The sequence below is a fragment of the Lepus europaeus genome, chromosome 6 (assembly GCF_033115175.1).
Source record: "Lepus europaeus isolate LE1 chromosome 6, mLepTim1.pri, whole genome shotgun sequence".
NCBI classification, from domain to species: Eukaryota; Metazoa; Chordata; class Mammalia; order Lagomorpha; family Leporidae; genus Lepus; species Lepus europaeus.
In genome coordinates this window covers 102,617,100-102,637,286 of record NC_084832.1, presented here as the reverse complement: position 1 = coordinate 102,637,286, position 20,187 = coordinate 102,617,100, and the positions used below count along the sequence as shown (strand labels likewise).

The window sequence follows — 20,187 nt, the reverse complement described above, 5'->3', positions numbered from 1 at the left end:
TGAACAACATCAAATGAAATCTGGAATGGACTGAGAAACATCACCAAATGTAAATACAAAACCAAGTGTTGGGTCGTAGGTAGCTGATTTCACAGCCTGCATGTCAGGTTACTGCTCTGTTTGCTCTTGGGCTTTCTGAACAGGTTTTTCCATGGAGTTCAAAATACAAGTGTATCAAGGTCACTTTAAGCCCTGTTTCTTTCAGATGGAGGATCCTAATGCTTGTCTCTCACAGATAAGATATTTCCAACTGCTGCAGTTGCTTGAAAACAGGGAATTGCTTTTGAGGTATCCACAAACCTGGCTAGTTGACTGGGGCTGGTCTCTTGGCAACCTGGAAAGACAAGTCAGTGTGTCGGAGGTTAGATTGGAGGTTTGCGGGGAGGCTCTCAAGGTGTGCAGCCCTTTTGCTTTATTTCGTTTTCATATGGCACCCTCCTGTGGTGGTTTCATCTCTACTTCAAGAACAGCTGCTTTTCCCAATAAAAAATAATTAATATACTAATTAATATTAACTAATATAATTAATAATTTCTATAATTCGAACAAACCACATATACAGGGAAAAAAACTATATACATAAAGAAGCTCTCTCCTGAGCTTTTTTTAAAATTTTCTTTTCTTTATTTTTACTTTATTTGAAAGGCAGAGAGATGGAGAGAGAGAAAGAGAATCTCCCATCTGCTGGTTTACTCCCCAAATGCAGGTAACAGCCAGAGCTGGGCCAGGGTTGAAGCCAGGAGCCCAAAACTCAGTTCAGGTCTCCCACATAGTTGTCAGGGACATGAGTACTTGAGCCATCAAAAACCAGTAGCTTCCCAGAGTGTGCATTAGCAGGAAGCTAGATTGGAAATGGAGAAGCCAGATTCAACCAGGCTCTCCAATATGGGATGCAGGCAGCCCAAGCAATGGCTTAACCCCTAAGCCAAACACTGTCCCCTCCTAACTCTTTATTCTCAAAATACTAATGCACCTTCTCACCATTCTCCCCAGTTCTATCTGAAAACTTTTGTCTGAAAATTGCTTAACAGTTATTATCTTTCTTCCCTTCAGCATCCGCCGAACATCAAGTGATACCAAAAAAATGTATTTGACAATTATATTGTTCATGCGGATACTCATTTTGCTGTGAATTTCTGCAGGATGGTAAAAGCAGGGCTGAGAAGGAGAAAACTTGGAAGCAATGAAGCTACTCTTAATTATATTAGTTTTTTTTTTTTTAGTTATGTAGCCTTTTATTAGCAACTAATACAGAAGGTATCTGTTGTATAACATGGATAGTAATTGACTATAATTGGAGATTTATTATATTCTAATATAAATAATTTATAAATGCAATTTCTTTATTAAAAAGCTCCCACCCTCTTTTTTGTTTGTGTACAATTTGCAAAACTATTCTGAAAGTGGAAAACGTGCACAAGTGTGCAAAGAGTGCAAATTTAGGGTATGGTAAATGCTTTACAAGTTACTTTCCAAAAGCTCTGCAGCAACTGGGCCTTTCCATTGTCATCTTTTTTGATCAAATTATTTTGATGCCAGCCTTCCTTCCACCACCCTAAACTATAAAGCATTTTTTTAAAATGAGTTGAAATTAAGGAAGGACTACAGTTACTAGAAAGGAAGAGAAGAAAGTTCTATTAGTCTGAAGTTTCGGAATCCCCCCAAACCAGGACCGGTATCTTGGGAAAGTCTAGACCGGCACCGCAGACAGATTATGAGTGTGTGCCGGTAGCATCCCTGAGGGTTCAGAGCTTCAGTGGACTGCGAGGGCTCCAGCTGCATAACTCACTGAACTGTCTTGCCAGTTTCTGCACTGGCTTCACTGGGCATAATGCAAAAAGGAAAAGCTCATATTCATTGCATTCTTCTGGAGCTCTGTGATAGCATTTGATTACACCCCATGGGATGTCTTCCACATATAGCACTATGGGATTTCTTCAAGTAATTATTAAAAGATACGAAGTCTAATTGCTCTGTAATACTCGTAACCATTTTAGCGGGATATTCAGTGGATCCATAAATCTCCACCTGCGACTGATCATAGTAACTGTAACGGAAGCTTTGACCCCAGTGACAGAAATCAGAAGAAACTACAGAGAGATGACTAGGAGCTGCTAGATATTTACTGAAGAGTTTTCCGAATTCCTGTTCTTTTGACTCGGAGCTCCAACCAGCACAGAAATAATGGTAAACTCATCCTTATGGCTTTCTATGGCTTTAGCTGTATAAGGCAAATGCGTTTCTTTTTTTTTTTTTTTTTTTTTTTTTTTTTTTTTTTTTTTTTGACAGGCAAAGTGGATAGTGAGAGAGAGAGACAGAGAGAAAGGTCTTCCTTTTTCCGTTGGTTCACCCTCCAATGGCCGCCGCGGCCAGCACCGCGCTGATCCGAAGCCAGGAGCCAGGTGCTTCTCCTGGTCTCCCATGGGGTACAGGGCCCAAGCACTTGGGCCATCCTCCACTGCACTCCCTGGCCATAGTAGAGAGCTGGCCTGGAAGAGGAGCAACCGGGACTAGAACCCGGTGTGCCAGCACCGCAGGCGGAGGATTAGCCTATTGAGCCGCGGCGCTGGCAGCAAATGCATTTCATTACTGTGTTCATCTTCATCTGTTTGCAGACATGCATTCAAACATTCCTATCTCCCACAGTTCTCTGTAAATCTTTTGGTCAATATGAAGGTTATTCAGAGGTGTCCTATATATATATATCCACACTGCAATATGGATTCTATTAGTTTTAATTTCAATCAGGAACCTGTAAAATTATCAAGCTGATTATGTTTCCCAGCGGAAATCCAAGGTATAAAATAAATAAGGTTTTGAATTATTTCATGTATCTAGTTTTTGTTTGTTTTATAACTTACAGATCAGAGGAAGGAGGGGAGCCATCTTGCCAAAGCCAGGTTCTGCGGACTTCGTCCTGGGAGAGCCCTACCCAATAACCCGTGCTCCTTTCAGTCTTGCTGGTGATAAAATCCTGTAGGAAACGAGACCTGAACTGTGAGTTGAGAAAAACAAGCAAGCAGACAAATTCTATATTTCTCCTGTGAAATGCAAAGCATGACATTTTACTTAGCTAGAAATTAAGGGGAACTTGAGAGATGGACAGAGAGAGAGAGGGTATTTTTTAAAAATGGGAATATACTTTGTAGACTGTTACCTGTATGATCAAATAGATATCTAGTATGAAAATAGTCTTAACAGATTAGGTCTGGTGATAGAATGTGTCAAGAAAGGTAAGTGTTATACTGAGCCTGAATCATCAGGAGCAACAATTTCCTTGACACCACAGTTCACATATAATGCTTTTTCCTAAGTTACTTCAATATGTGAAATAGTTTAAGAGATTCCAAAAGCAAGTTCACTGTAGGTATATTTTGTCAGAAGAAACATTCCTAACTTTTACCATCAAATTTGCACCAAAAATGAACCTGTAATTGTAATAATTTAGTTCAAGCCTTCTTGGTTCGCTGCATCTCCTTAATAAATGGTTTCCCCATTATTCTTGTATAAATGAATTGCAACTAAAAACTGACTATAACAGGGATGTCTTTTTCATAAAGCCTGGGATGCTTAATTATGTATTCTATTTCCTACATATTTATGGGTAGAATGATTTCAGGGAAATATCATACTGTTTACTTATTAAGATGTTAGTAAACTAGGCTTAATGTCAATTAAAGATTTCACTTAGCAAGTATTTTTTTAACATTTACTTATTTATTTGAAAGGCAGAGTTTCAGAGAGAGAGAGAGGCAGAAAGATCATCTATCCATGGGTTCACTTCCCTGACGGCAACAATGGCCAGTCCTGGGCTGTACCAAAGATAGGGGCCAGGAGCTTCATCTGGGTCCCCTCCATGGGTGTCAGAGGACCAAGCACTTGAACCATCTTCTGCTGCTTTTCCCAGGTCATTAGAAGGGAGTGGACTGAAAGTGGAGCAGCCAGAACTGCTCAATAGGCTAATCCTCCGCCTACAGTGCCGGCACCCTGGGTTCTAGCCTCAGTCGGGGTGCCGGATTTTGTCCCAGTTGCTCCTCTTCCAGTCCAGCTCTCTGCTGTGGCCCAGGAAGGCAGGGGAGGATGGCCCAAGTCCTTGGGCCCTGCACCCGCATGGAAGACCAAGAGAAGCACCTGGCTCCTGGCTTCAGATCAGTGTGGTACGCCAGCTGCAGTGGCCATTTGGGTGTGAACCAATGGAAAAAGGAAGACCTCTCTCTCTCCCTCTCTCTCTCTCTCTCTCTCTCACTGTCCACTCTGCCTGTCAAAAAAAAAAAAAAAAAACACATGGGATGCCAGCATCACAGGCCGCAGCTTTACCCGCTACCCCACAATGCCAGCCCCAATGAGTGTGTTTCTTAGAGTAGATTAGTATGTCACAAAATAGTATTCCCCTTCCCCCATCTCCCCCTTTTTTTAAATTAACTAAGGGCATAGAACTGAGATACTGCCCTTGACATCTGGATAATCAAACCGAATTGTTTTGTTTGTTTAAACAAATTATACTAATTCCTTCTTTGTCTTTTTGAAAACATGTATTTTAGCAAATATACTACTGTTACAAAATAGTAAAGATTTTATCTTGTGAGAATCTTTGCTTTCTTTTAATAAGGAACATGGTATTTCCAGAATGACAGGAGACCGTAAAATAGTTCTTACCATTTCTACTTTGTTGTCTATATGTAGAAGACTGGAACCTGTCTTCCAACAATATTCTTGACTGGCAAGCCAAGTTTTCCAAGTTGCAAAGACATAGTAGCAACTTTCTCCATTCTTAATCCAATTTTCTGGACAAGCTCTGCATTTCTGGACTATGAATGCAAACATTTTATTTTATTATCATCATAAAATATTAGAAGCGCATCTCCCCAAATAAACCTGCCTTACCCCCAAAGCAGCTGAATAGTGCAAATAACACAGTATTTAGCAATTCCAGCTTCTCTGAGGCCATATACTGTAAGATTTATATAACAATTTCTACCTGCAGTAGATCTGCCAGAATTGGTTTAAGATAAAATTAATTTGGAAGTACATTTACCCAAATCTTTCACCTTCTATACAATTTTATCTTGTTATTTAAAGTTCACTAACTTTCTTTTAAAAAAAAAAAAGATTTACTTATTTATTTGAAAGTCAGAGTTACACAGAGAGAGAGTGACAGATAGACAAATAGTCAAAGAGATCTTCCATCCACTGGTTCATTCCCCCAAACGGCTGCAACAGCCAAGGCTGGACCAGGCCAAAGCTAAAAGCCAGAAGTTTCATCCAGGTCTCCCACTTGGCTGGCCGGGGCCCAAACATTTGAACCATCCTCTGCTGCTTTACCAGGTCATTAGCAGGGAACTGGATTGGAGTGAAGCAGCTAGGACATGAAAAAGTGCTCATATGGGATACCAGTGTTACAGGTGGTGCCTTAACCAGCTATACCGCAATGCTGGTCTTTCAATCTTTTCTTTCCTTAAATTTGCATCATTTATAGCCTTCACTTACCTGCTTATTGTTTAATTTCTGTTGATCTAAGTGCCCTAGCATATAAAGAAATGTTGAGCCATTAGATGGTTGAGTAATAAGACTCAAATCGATGTTCAAATTTCGAGGATTCAACAATAAAACATTTTATATACAATGGAAAGAACAAATAATCTGCCTTGGAGATTTGATAGCATGTAATTGAGGGAAAATGGAGGAATATAAATGGACAATATGCTTATTTTAAGATTCCAATATAACTAAGAAGCAAACCTTAATGTTTAATAACATTAAAGAATTCCATCTTAAGAAAAAATATATTCACAAAAGAATAATCATCAAGTGCATAAAATGCAAACCAAAGAGCAAAGTTTGTCCACGTGATTCTGGTACACTCTTATAGGAGAGACGTTAAAACTTGCAGAACTCATTTCCAGAGAGAGGTCTCTATTTAGGGTGAGATATTGTTCCTCAGTAGTTTCCATTCCTTTAAGGCTCTTCTACATTCTTTGGAATCCATGCTAATCAGTGTTCTGATGGGATCAGGAGCATTGGCAATGGTATTGGAGGGGTTACAGAATGTGTTGGATTTGATTTGTAGGTCTCCAACATGGTATTGTCCCTGTCTTCAAAGCTGATGGTTCAGAGGTGAGCCTAACTCATGTTTGTAAAAGCCTGCAATGGATGAAAACATTGTTGGGCACACAATGACTCTGCAAACACTTATTTATTAAATTTTAATCAGAGAGTACCGTGGTTGATTTTCAACCTACCTCATTGGCAGTTTCAGCTATCGCTTGATACTGGGGGGAGGTAGTTTCTGGGACCCCCGTGGACACTACAATCTGGATTCTCATGTCCCTTATATAACATGACCTACTAGTTGCACATAACCTTCTCACAGCCTCCTGCATACTTCCTATCACCTCCAGATCAGCTACAGTGTCTAATACAACGCTGACCCTCCACTTTATTCACACGCATTCAGGATAGTATCCAGCAGAAGGTAAATTTAGGTTTTGCTTTTTGGGACTTCCTGAAATTTTGTCCAAATATTTTCTATTAGTGATTGACTGAATGCACAAGTGCAGAGTCTGCACATATGAAGAGTTGACTGTGTTTAAGTGCTTTTCAATTATGTGTACAAGTATTATCAAATGCTAATTAACAATTATGTCCCTTCATCTTATATCTAGGACACATATAAAGACTTAAATTGAGCAATAATATGTCACTTATGGTGACTTTGGAATAAATATGGTGTTGTTGAAATATTTGCAGCATTGGAAACTTGGGACTTAATAGCTTAGGTAATCATGTAATACTTGACACACTGTACAACATGTAAAAATAGATCGTTTTAGATTTAAAATGCCTCTAAGAGATATGAACAGTAAAACTAGAGTAACTTTATAGAACTTTTAAAAAGAAGTGAATCCTGCAGTTATAATAATTGTGTGATAAATATTTTCCATGGTCAAAATGAATTGTATGCTCAGTTACTTAAACTTGAATCTAAAGCAACACCTAGACTAATTATATTGGGAAATTTGAAGCTAGAATTAAATATATACTTAGGAATTTAGTGACTGGATCAAATATAGTATTACTTTTCTTAATTTTTAAATCTGACCAACTACATGAGAGAGAGAGAGAGAGATGGATCTTCTATCCGCTGCTTCACTTTCAAAATGGTCTCAACAGGCAGGCTGGGCCAGGCCAGAAACCAGGAGCCAGGAGCTTCATCTGGATCTCCCAGGTCCCATATACTATTGGGAGCTGTAAATAAGATTGTCCTGAAGATGGATCAAAATTAGGTCTCCCCTACTATAAAATCCTAACTAACAAACTTGCGAAGACTCCCCTGGGTGTTACTGTTCTTTTGAGGATTTGGGGCATGCATCTGGAACTGCATGGTGGAAACTGGTTTTCTGTCAATTACCTGACTTGAGATAGTTTTGCATGAAAGTCTGGCAGTGCTGCCTCTGAAGCACAGGGTTACTCTTCCACCGGGTGAGGTTTAACAGTGCTCTGTCCTGGTGGCTCAGTTTCTCTTGCTGCTCCATTGCCATGATGGACACCTGGAACCCTTCAAACAACAGCAATCATTCCTAATAAAACACTGAGTTTCATAGCGAAATCATCTTTCAACACAGACAAAAGACAACTACAAGCTACTGACTTTTAAGGCTTGCTTTTGTGTTATTTTGTCTTTCTTTAAAATTCATATTGTTCAAGAATCGAAAGCCACAAAGAATGCAGAACAAACTGCCTCTCTGCCAGCCTTGCTTGCTTTATGGTGGACCTGATTTCATTTCCCTAAGGCAGGCAGGTTTACTAACTTTTTTTATTTTTTTATTTATTTGAAAGACAGTTACAGGCCTGCGCTGTGGCTCACTAAGCTAATCCTCCGCCTGTGGCGCCAGCACACCGGGTTCTAGTCCTGGTCGGGGTGCCAGATTCTGTCCCGGTTGCTCCTCTTCCTGTCCAGCTCTCTGCTGTGGCCGGGAAGGCAGTGGAGGATGGCTGCAACAGCCGGAACTGCAACAATCCAGAGCCAGGAGCCAGGAGTTTCTTCCAGGTCTCCCACGTGGGTGCAGGGGCACAAGGACTTGGGCCATCTTCTACTGCTATCCCAGGCCACAGCAGAGAGCTGGGTCAGAAGAGGAGCAGCCGGGACTAGAACCGGTGCCTGTATGGGATGCCAGGCTTTAACCCACTGTACCACAGCGCCGGCCCCACCAGTAAAGTTTCTATGAATGCTCATGTACAAGTGTTTGTGTGAACGTACATGCAGTTCCTGTGTTGTAAGAAGTATCAAGTGGCTGGCTCCATGGCGCAGTAGGTTAATCCTCTGCCTGTAGAACAAGCATCCCATATGGGTGCCAGTTCTAGTCTCGGCTGCCCCTCTTCCAATCCAGCTCTCTGCTATGGCCTGGGAAAAGTAGTAGAAGATGGCCTAAGTGCTTGGGCCCCTGCACGCATGTGGGATACCTGGATGAAGCTCCTGACTTCAGCCTGGCTCAGTGGATGAAAGATTCTCACTCTCTCGCTCTCACTCTAACTCTTTCAAGTAAACCAATTAATCTGTTTAAAAAAGAAAAACTGCTACAGTTTTCTAGACTGGCTCTACCATTCATATTCTCATCAGGAACATATGAGTTATTCGGCTTCTCTGTTCCTATACAAGCATTTCTCTTTTTTTAATTTATTTAATTAGTTAATTAATTTTTAGAGGTAGAGTTACAGAGGGAGAAGCAGACAGAAAGGTCTTCCATATGCTGGTTCACTCCCAGATGGCCACAACTGCCAGAGCTGGGCCAATCCAGAGCCAAGAGCCAGAAGCTTCTTCTGGGCGTCCCACACAGGTACAGGGGCCCAACCACCTAAGCCATCTTCCTCTGCTTTCCCAGGCCATAAGCAGAGAGCTGGATCAGAGATGGAGTAGCCGGGACTTGAGCCAGTGCCCATATGGGATGCTGGCACTGCAGGTGGCGGCTTTACCTGCTACACCACAGCACCAGTCCCCCGACATCTTCTTATACTTATTTTATATCTTTATATTCTCCCTGGTAAAATGTTTTTTCATGTTTTTTGCATTTTCTAATTGAATGATTTTTTAGCTACTGAATCTTGAGAACTCTTTATATATTCTAGATTTTAATTTTTTGTCGATTACTGGTTTGCAAGTATTTTCTCCCAGTCTATAAAGTGTCATTTTTAGCCTCTTGGTGTCTTTTACAGTGTAAGCATTTTAAATATTTTTACTGTTTATTTATTTTTACTTAAAAAGCAGAGAGAAAGAGAGATCTTCCATCCACTGGTTCACTCCCCAAATGGCTGTAATAGTGGAGTTAGATCAGGTCAAAACCAGGAGAGAGAGATCCATTGGTTCACTCCTCAAATGGTCGCAATAGTGGGAGTTGGGCCAGGCAGAAGCCAGGAGCGAGACCCTCAATCCTGGTCTCCCATGTGGGTGGCAGAGACCCAAGTATTTATGGGTGCACATTAATAGGAAATTTAGATCAGCAGCAGAAACAGGACTCACCTGGACCTCTGATATAGGATGCGGGCATCCTAGTTGGCAGCTTAACCCCTGTCCCTGACTTAACCTTGATAAGGTCCATCAAGCTTTTTAATTTTCCTTTTATTAATCATTGTTTTGATGTCCACAGACTCTTTTGCCTACTGTCCCTGAGATACTGAAGATTTTTCCTATATATTTTTTTAAAGATTTATTTATGTATTTGAAAGAGTTACACAGAGAGAGAAGGAGAGGCAGGGAGAGAGAGAGAGAGAGAGAGAGAGAGAGAGAGAGAGAGAGAGAGAGTCTTCCATCCTCTGGTTCACTCCCCAGATGGCCGCAATGGCTGGAGCGGCACCGATCCGAAGCCAGGAGCCAGGAGCTTCTTCTGGGTCTCCTATATGGGTGCAGGGGCCCAAGGACTTGGGCCATCTTCCACTGCCCTCCCAGGCCACAGCAGAGAGCTGGATTGTATGTAGAGGAACTGGGACTTGAACTACCACCCATATGGGATGCTGGCACTGCAGGCAGCGGCCTTACCTATGCCACAGCGCCGACCCCTCCTATATTTCTTAAATGTTTTCTAATTTTATGCTTTACGTTTAATACGGTGACCCATGTTGAATTATTTTTTTTCTATGAGATTTGAGACTTAGGCTGACTTTTTTCATATAAATGCCTAATTTTTATAATACTGTTAAAGTCATTTTCTCCCACTGAATTGATTTTGCACCTATATAAAAAATCAATTAGGGATATTTGTATAAGTCAATTTCTAGGCTGTTGTATTTTATTACTTTATCTGTGCAATAAAACATATAGCCATGGTTCATATAGTTGTTAAGTTTTGAAATCAGGTAGATTGATTCCTCCCAATTTATTCTCATTTTAAAAATTGTTTTAACTCTTCTAATAATCTCATCTCTATCTACATTAAATCTTTCTGAGATCTTTATAGGAATTGCATTAACCTTGTACAATTTGCTGAGGGAAATTGACATCTTTTGTGTGTTGGACCTCCAACCCATGGACATGCATGTCTCCATTTATTTAGATTTTTTATTTCTTTCATCAGTGTTCTGTAATTTTTAGCACACAAGTTTTGTACACATTGTATTAAATTGACATATAAATATGTCACTGTTTTTGAGTGTCAATGGTACTGCACTTTTAACTTGGTGTCCTTATGTTCATTTATAGTGAACACCATCAGTTAGGACATGTTGACCTTGTATCTGTGACCTTGCTGTCCACCTTCCTTAATTCTGGGTTGGAGGCTATGCCACTTACATCCACTTGTGCACAATTGCTTTAACAGGGTTATATAATTAATTTAAAATAAGTTCATGATATAAGAATAACTAATAAGCTACCGTTATTAAGTGGATATGTTATATAGGAAGAAAGAATGACATCAAGGAAATAAGTTAATGAATTAATAAAAAGATTTTTCAAATGTTAGACTTGAGGAAGTGAAAAAAGAAATGGGGAAAAAAGAAAAAGAAAACTGAAAGAAAAAACAGGACAATGAATATGCAAAACTGTAATGTTCCTCTTGAGCCACCAGGGGGTGTTAACCAAAACAAAAGAACTGTGCCACCAACCAAATGCCACTTCTTACAGGGTAATGGAGTATCAGGAAAATGCAAATCCGGTGAATATTAATTCAGGTTGATTAAAGTTAATTCTACTTAGCTCTTCTTCAAAGGGAGATTTGTATACAATTTGGCTGTGCTACTAAACAATATTATTGTGAAAGGGAAGAATATGTGGAAAAAAATGTGCATTTGTGCTTTGTTCATCTCCACATAAACTAACCAAGAAGGCAAGCATAATAAAACATTCAGTTACATACCCTTTTCTATTTCACTCATCAACTTGGGTTATTTTCCTTCTTAGCAAAGGCTGGACCTAACCAGAGTGGGCATTAGGCCAGAAATAGTCCCTTTTTTCCTACTAATAATCTAGCACATTTAGACACTGAAAAAATAGTTTCCTGTTTAGTATTTGATATAATTTTAAATTTGGATGAGCTTTTTTAATACTAGCTACATATTAGATGTTACCTAATACTACATAAAACTGGAACAAAACTGGAGAAAGGGAAACGAGGCTTCTCTTTAGAGTTTTACCCTAAACAAGAAGTAAAATACTGCACCTTCATTTTGTTGTGCAGGTTGTGATCCATTTTCAAGAAGTGAGGAATAAAAACTAAATAATATAGTTACTGGGGAAATTTAACAAAATACTTTTAAGGTCCCTCAAATAAATGTACTTATTATGTTACATATGAGACCTATTTGATGAACTAAAAAGGAAAACAAAAAAAAAATGAAAAGGTGAATTTATTATAAATTATTTTGCACTCTATAGTTTTTAAATCAAAAAGTCAATTAGTGTAAATAATATGCTTAAAAAAATAAACAGAAGCAGAAACGAATGTTGTGGCCAGGACAAGCAGTTATTGGTGAATATGTGATAAAGCTACTTCTTGCCTACATAACTGTTTTGTCATGGTGACCAGCTTTATTTTTGAAACAGCTGAAGTGCTAAAAATGTCTATCTAGACTGAGGTGAAAGATAAAGTTGTGAACAAAAGTAACAAAATTCAACAAACTACGGGAGAAAGTATTTCACGTTTGTACACTGACAGTGTATGTGTGCAGATATCATTAAGACAAAAGCAGAAACTTTCCTTTGTAATAATTTTCCCAAAATCACTGAAAGTCTCAAACACAGTATTTTTTTTGTTAGGTTCCAATTACCCTCATCAAAGTAATACTTCTTTTTTCACACAATTTTTGTTTTGTGTTACAATTTTTTAAAATACATTCTGTATTTAGGGGATTAAAATATTAACCCACAAAAAGTAAACACTGAAAAACCTTTTTCTCATCATTGTCACTGTAGGTCCCTCCTGCCTTCCCTTCTACTTATTTTTTATATATTCTTCCTTTGTTACTTTGTGCAAATTCAAAAACATAGTCCTCAAATGGTGGTACAGTATATACATTATTTTGAGTGTTACTTTTTTCACTTAACAGTGTTTTATGATGGCATTTCCATATCCATAAGGAACTCCCCTTCCCTCCTCTCCCTCTCCCTCCTCCTCCTCCTCTTCCTCCTCCTCCTCTTCCTCCTTGGCTTCATGGCATTCCATTGTACCATTGTTTATTTAAATGGTCTTATATTGATGACAAGCATTTGTTTTTCTTCCAATCTTTTTTTTTCCTTATTGCTCCCTGTGCAGATTAATCTTTAGAAGAAATTTCTAAAAGTGGTGTTGCTGAGTCAAAATTAATCCAGTTTAAGATAACTCAGAGTATCTTAGGAACAGGATGACATTTATCCACACAGACTCAGTGGTTTAACCAACTGAGCTCATGGGCTAGACAGAGAAGACAAAATTATGTATACATTGGACAGCAAGTATTTTTGAGGACATGGAAAAGTGTACAGTGTAGTTTTATAAAGATCCTTTATGTATATAATGTAATTTCTCACAAATAGTTTGTAATTAGATGCTATAAATTTATTTTTATAGAAAAACCAAATTATATATTCTATTTACTTGGCAATATCGCTTAAAGATGGTATATCTTCTGTTTTGCTTCTAATTATAAACATTTATTATATTTTATCTTCCTACCTCAATTGGTTAATATTTTTACAACAAACATTGAAACTCATTATCCAGAATTCATATTTGAAGCATCATTAGATATTTTCAGTGTGATTGAAATATGAATTCTTATATTATGGAGTTACGATGGTGCTTGGCAATATTTCATTAAAAGTCCCCAGCTTGGAGGCAAGCATTTGGCTTTGTGGCTAAGATGCCCACATCCCATGTGGGAGTGCCTGTGTTCAAGTCCCGGCTCTGCTCCTGATTCCAGCTTCCTGCTAATGTACAGGAAGGCAGCAGGGATCTTTAGCTAGTTCCCTGTCACCCAGCTAAGAGTCTGGCTAGAATTCCCAGGTCCCGGCTTCAGCTTGGCCCATCCTACAGCATTTGAAGAGTGAACCAGCCAATGAGAAGGGAAGGTAGTAAGAGATATGGAAAGCTTTCTGGAAGTTCTAATCTTTCCAATGGGCTGTGAAATTTTGTTTGAGAAGATAGGGTAAGAATTGCTGATTGAGCCCTTAGTAATCCTTAAAACATTTCTCTATGAACCATCAGGGAAATGAAACTCAAAGCATTAGGGGAGTCAGGTCAAGCTTTTATCCTTTGTGGAAGCAAATCTGAACTTTCCCTTCCCTATTCACAAGGTTTAGAGTTCATCCTCTACATCCAAGACAGAGAAATAACTTGCCAAGGAATACAGAAAAGAAAGATCATGCGAATGGTAACCTCCATCTCTGTCTTCCAAGACATATTTTCTTTTTTAAAAAATATCTATTGATTTATTTAATTTGAAAGGCAGAATTATGCAGAGAGAAGGAGATCTTCCATCTGCTGACTTAGTCCCCAAATGCTCACAACAGCTGGAGTTGAGCCAGGCCAAAGCCAGGAGGCAGGAGCCAGGAGCTTCCTCCAGGTCTCCCACATGAGTGCAGAGGCCCAAGCACTTGGGCCATCTTCTGCTGTTTTCCCACCACATTGCAAGGAGCTGGCAACCAGGACATGAACAGGTGCCCATTTGGGATGCTGACACTGCAGGTGGCTGCTTTACGTGCTTCACCACAATGCCAGCCCTTCCAGGCATCCAGCATGGGTGATATTAGAGGTGCTTAGAGTTGTTTGTTTTCTGGAATCTGCAGCTCTGTAATTATTACATTTGATATGATATTATTAGCATATATTAATATCATTCAATTATATCATGAAATTTTCACTTGCCAGACATAAACGCATGTCTCCAATTTGGATCAAAAAGCATAAAGCAATGTGGTTAAATGATAGATCGGGTAAATCTCTCAGGTTTGCATTAAATAATTTAAATTGTAAGTTGCCTAATACACAATGTAACAGTTATTAAATTCTGTAAAGTCAAGTTTAGAACAAATGCAAATTAGAAACATAAGAGCATATTCAGAATTCTTTCAAATTATGTACTTCAGCATTCTAACATGACTCACAAATTAAATCAGAATAAAAGCAATTATTTGGATTGTGTTTCCCAGAGAGACTTGTGGCATTAGAGTTGAGTTAAATAACATGCACTTGATCATTGAAAGCCATCAGTGGCATCCAAGTGCTCAGATCATTATGTCAAATAAATGTTTTATCATTTAAGTTAGGAAATCCTTACTTTATATCAGTTATATGCCCTTAGATGTTTCTTAATTTACTCCTCATCCATTTATAACTTGTGAAGGTTTTACATGGTGATACGTGCATTTCACTTTATAGATACAACTATATGTAGTAAATAGCACAGAGACAGGTTATTTTGAAGGTAGCCTTTTGTACTTACATTTAATGCCAAAAAAAATGGATGTTGCCAATAATCCCATGCAGGAAATACACAAAATCACCATCACGACACGCCATGCTCCTAAATGTGGAGTAGGGACATTGAAATTGAGTTAGAGAAAGTAGAGATATGGGGCTGGGTAAGGATAAGATGAAATAGAATAAAAGAAGGAGTTAACATGGGGAAATAGAGAATCATTGAAACTTGGAATTCTTTGTAGAAGAGGAAAAGGGGAGCCCTTTGCTTAAACTCTTTGAAATACCAGAATATGCTGGAAAATGCCAAATTAGACAATAGTGTACTTGTATTAGCCTTATGTATGATGTCGCAGTCTTGCTAATTATATGTATTCTTTTCAACGATATTTTAGGGATGATCACAAGTCAAGTGGTAAGCTTTCATTACTGAGAGCAAGAGTGCCATCTCACATTGCCCCCTCTCCAGTGTCACTTGAACATGATTAATTCAAAGATATTTTATTTTAAATATAAAATTTTGGATTTGGAACTGATTTTCCCATTAAATTTACCCATTCCAGGAAGGAAAATAAGGAATGTGTGATTTGTTAGAGTCTTAACACTAATCAGAGAAAAACCAGTAAAATTTCTCTTTAGGAGGCACTTTGGTGCAGTAGCTAATTTAGATGCTGCTTGGGAAACCCACACCCCATATTAGAGTGCTTGATTTGAGTCCACACTCCTCCACTTCCAATACAGCCTTCTGACAATGCACACCAGGGAAGCAGCATGTGCTGACTTAAGTAGTTGGGTCTCTGCCACCCCTGTGGGGAACAAGTTCCTGAGTCCCAGTTTCAGCTTGGTCCAACCCAGGTGTTACAGACATTCAGTGTGTGGACCAACAGATGGAAACACACATTCCCTCTCTGGCTTTTAAAAATTTATCTCTGGATAGTCTGAATAATGGCCCAGCCCAAGATGCTTATGTCCGAATCCCTGGACTCCATAAATACTTTGAAGATGTCATTATGTTAAGGACTTGGGGATAAGGAGATCAGCCTTGATTATCTGGATCCTCACAATCAGGAGTCGAGGAGGATGAAGTAGATTAGTATCATGGAAGCAGAGAAACACTTGAAGATGTTACCAGGAAAATCAATAAATGCTTCTCTAGAACCTAGAAAAGATGAGATAATAGATTCTCCCCTTCAGCCCTGCTAATGCCTTGGTTTTAACCCAGTGAAATCCATTTCAAATTCTGACCTCTAAACTGTAAAATAAGTAATTTGCATTATATTATCCCCCTAAGTCTATGGTGATTTGTTACAAAATTAATACAGATATTAAATAATAAAAACAAGGGCAAGCATTTAGCACAGCTGTTACATCACCACTTGGGATGCCTGTATCCCATATCAGGTGCCTGTCCAGTCCTGGCTCCACTTCCCATCCAGCTTCCTGCTAATGTGCACCCTGGGAGGCAAGAGGTGATGGCTCTACATCTTGGATCCCTGCCACCCTCATGGGAAATCCAGATTGGGTTCCAGGTTCCTGGTTTTGGCCTGGCCCAGCACTGCTGTTACAGGCATTTGGGGAGTAAACCAACAGATGGAAGAGTCTCAGCCTCTCTCTCTCTCTCTCCTTTTCAAGTAAAATGAACATAGATAAATAATAAAAACAACTGATTACTATAGCAGACAACTCAAGGCTGATAAGATTTTGCCAGCTTCTCAACTTTTTTTTTCTTTATTTCTTAGTATTATGAGATAATTTGCAGACTGTTTTGCACAGGAACTAAAATAATTAAAATTATATGGTTTCTTTCACTGATTTTCCAAACTCAAGAATTCATTGGCTATTCCTAAAGGACAGGAAAGAAGTAGCCCATGTTTTTCAGGTCCAGTGAACTTTTCCTTCTTCCCTTTGCTTCCTCCTCCTCCACTTCACTTCATTTATCATAATATGCATGGTATCAAACTCTTAAATTTGGTATCTCAGATTAGAAGAAATATCTTTGGGGGCCAGTGCTGTGGTGTAGCGGGTAAAGCCGCTGCCTTCAATGCCGGCATCCCATATGGGCACTGGTTAGAGTCCCGGCCACTCCACTTCGTATCTAGCTCTCTGCTATGGCCTGGGAAAGCAGTACAAGATGGACCATGTCCTTGTGCTCCTGCACCCATGTGGGAGACCCGGGAGAAGCTCCTGGCTCCTGGCTTCAGATCAGCACAGGTCTGGCCGTGGCAGCCAATTGGGGAGTAAACCAGCAGATGGAAGACATCGTCCATCTCTCTCTCCCTCTCTCCCTCTCTCCCTCTCTCCCTCTCTCCCTCTCTCCCTCTCTCCCTCTCTCCCTCTCTCTCTCTCTCCGCCTCTCTCTCTCTCTCTCTCTCTCTCTCTGCCTCTCCTTCTCTCTCTGTTAACTCTGACTTTCAAATAAATAAATAAATCTTTAAAAAAATATCTTTGGCTCCTAACAGAAGAGCAAACAAAATATACACTTTAGTCTTACGCTAAATTGTGAGAACAGCTTACCTGAACAGGTGTGGGAACACACACATTTCTGGGAAGAGTTTGCTGGTGGGTTATCCCACTGAAGAGAGGTGTATATTTCTTCCTCGTGCATGTCTGAGACACCTGCCTGGATGAAGCAGTCCACACAGTGGATTAGGAGCTGGTCGGTGAAAGAACTGAAATCAGCCTCTTTTTCATAGTAATGGAAAAATACGTTTGAATCTAAGCAGTAGAATAGATGCCTTTTCATCTGGAAAGTGGAAGTCTGTGAAGTTTAAGCCACAGCACAATTTGGTGAAGGGGGAAATGAGAAAGAACTGAATCCAAAACAGCCAACCATAGAATATGTTATTGTTGATTCCCAAACGATAGCAGATGTTTTATTTTGTTTGTTTGTTTTTTTAAGATTTATTTATTTGAAAGGCAGAATGACAGAGAAAGGGAGATAAAGAGTAGAGAAATCTTCCATCCACTGGTTCACACCCCAGATGGCCACAGCAGCCAGACCTGGGCCAGGCTGGAGCCAGGAGCTCCATCTGGATCTCCCCTGTGGGTGCAGAGGCCCAAGCATTCTGGCCAACATTTACTGCTTTCCCAATGCATTAGCAAGGAGCTGGATGCTGGCATCGCAAGCAGTGGCTTAACCCACTCCACCATAAATCTGGCCCTAGGTAGCAGATGTTGAAGGTGATAGCATGGCATTATTGTTAAAATGTTGGAAGTGCAAAGAATATACTTTTATTTAGTATAGGACATGGAGCATGGGGTTGGCCCACATAATGAAGATATAAAGATAATTCACATTAGGCCAACCAGGGTGTTGTAGATCATTGTGTGTCTCCTTAAACAAGAAGGCCTGGAAGAGATTTCATCCCTAAAGATAAATTCACATACTGTTAATTAGGGTAATGCTAGCTAAAGATATCAGTTGTTTAACACAGTAAAAATTTATTATATAACATTTTAACTCCAGTAAACTTGGTTAGTGGACAGTTTCCCTCGAAACAGGACCTGGGCCACTTCTGTCTTATGAGACATTAGAATCCCTACTTTTATCCACAGAAAAAACAGAAGGCAAACAAATCCCCAGCTGCTTATTGAAAGCTATAACCTTGAAGTTCCATGTGTCACTTTCACATTCACCAAGCAATGCCATGTCTATATTTGTAAAATAATGCTGGGCTTATAAAAATGCAATTTTTGCCTGCACAGCAAGCTTTCCCTAACAATGTCCTCTAGAAAGTAGGCATGAATTATGTAGTAGACAGATAGCCATTTCTGCCACATCCTATGATTATAGCATTGGTACTGAGAAATTTGATATTTTAATCATCATGCATCTTTTTGACCCGATATCCTATGGCCAAAGGTCATGTCTCAGCAATTCAGAGTCTTGAAAGTCTCAACAATCTGCAAAACTGCAATGTTCTTTTTTGTTTCAGCATCTCAATGGATCAACCATTTTCTCTATAGCAGTCCTGTTTCAAGAAAGACACAAAGAGCCCACTCAAGAGGTAATCTTCAGTAAAGAATTTATTAAAAGGACTGTTTATAAAAATTTTGAAGCCAAAACTGGGTGGTAAAATATACGCCTGGAATCTGTTATCACCCCTAGGTGAAGTGCAGGGTGCTTATTGAAACTGTGTAACCTGCCTCATCAGGCCCACGCAGCCATGCCAAACCAGGCAAAGTATAGAGAAAGTCAGTGGGATAAAAATCCTATCTCTGGAAATTTCCAGTGACTCCCATTGGTGGAACTAACTGGAGGCCAGAGGCTAAGTTTGTCCAGGTAATACATTCATGTGAGTTCAGCCTGCCAAGGTGCAGGGTGGAACTGATAGGATCTTCAGGGACAAATGGGAAATACTCATCACATACTCCAGATATTTCGAGTGATTTTCCTGTGATTGGGACCTGGAAAATAATGTGTCTTCATCCAAATAGCCTTTTTTTAAGAAAACTTTTATTTAATAAATATAAATTTTGAAAGTACAACTTTTGGATTATAGCAGTTTTCCCTCTCATAACCACCCTCTCATCCACAAACCATCCCATCTCCTATGCCCTCTCCCATCCCATTCTTCATTAAGATTCACTTTTAATTATCTTCGTATACAGAAGAGCAATTTAGTATATACTAAGTAAATATTTCAACAGATTGCACCCACACAGATACACAAAGTATAGATTACTGTTTGAAAACTATTTTTACCATTAATTTTCATAGTACAACACATTAAGGACAGAGGTCCTCCATGGGGAGTAGGTGCACAGTGACTCCCGTTGTTGATTTAACAATTGACACTCTTATTTATGATGTCAGTAATCACCAGAGGCTCTTGTCATGAGCTGCCAAGGCTTTAGAACCCTCTTGAGTTCACAAACTTCGACCTTATTTAGACAAGGTGGAAGTTCTCTCCTCCCTCCAGAGAAAGTTACCTCCTCCTTTGATGGCCCATTCTTTCCATTGGGATCTCACTCACAGAGATCTTTCATTTAGGTCATGTTTTGCCACAGTGTCTTGGCTTTCCATGCCTGAGAAACTCTCATGGGCTTTTTAGCCAGATCTGAATGCCTTAAGGGCTGATTCTGAGGCCAGAGTGCTGTTTTGGGCATTAGCCATTCTATGAGTGCTGTGTATCCCACTTCCCATGTTTGATCAGTCTCTCCTTTTTAATTCTATCAATTCAAATAGCCTTTAAAATGGGATAAGTTCTATCTTGAGAAGAAAAAGAGGAAGAGAGCCTAATCATACACAATGTGCACCAAAACTCATGTCAGGAACACAGGCATAGAAGTTCAATATGTGGTA

At 39.5% G+C, this 20,187-nt stretch overlaps 1 protein-coding gene and 1 pseudogene across 1 annotated transcript; both read right to left on the bottom strand.

Annotated features, from left to right (window-relative positions):
- Positions 1-201: 201 nt before the first annotated feature.
- Positions 202-17,487, bottom strand: CLEC9A (C-type lectin domain containing 9A). The gene is made up of 6 exons (XM_062195208.1): positions 17,397-17,487; positions 14,908-14,988; positions 7,409-7,555; positions 4,657-4,808; positions 2,862-2,974; positions 202-334 (listed from the first exon to the last, which is right to left on the bottom strand). The coding sequence occupies exons 1-6, from the start codon at positions 17,485-17,487 to the stop codon at positions 202-204; spliced, it is 717 nt and encodes a 238-aa protein (XP_062051192.1).
- Positions 1,735-2,694, bottom strand: LOC133762481 (protein MEMO1-like; annotated as a pseudogene).
- Positions 17,488-20,187: the final 2,700 nt, after the last annotated feature.

Bases quoted from the DNA above. Each gene is read 5' to 3' on its own strand.
- CLEC9A (XM_062195208.1), bottom strand. From the start codon at position 17,487: ATGCACGAGGAAGAAATATACACCTCTCTTCAGTGGGATAACCCACCA. The intron at 7,556-14,907 runs GTAAGTACAAAA...TGTTGTTTGAAG, and splicing joins CATTTTTTTTGGCATTAAAT to GGTTCCAGGTGTCCATCATG. The intron at 2,975-4,656 runs GTAAGAACTATT...CGTTTCCTACAG, and splicing joins TAGACAACAAAGTAGAAATG to GATTTTATCACCAGCAAGAC.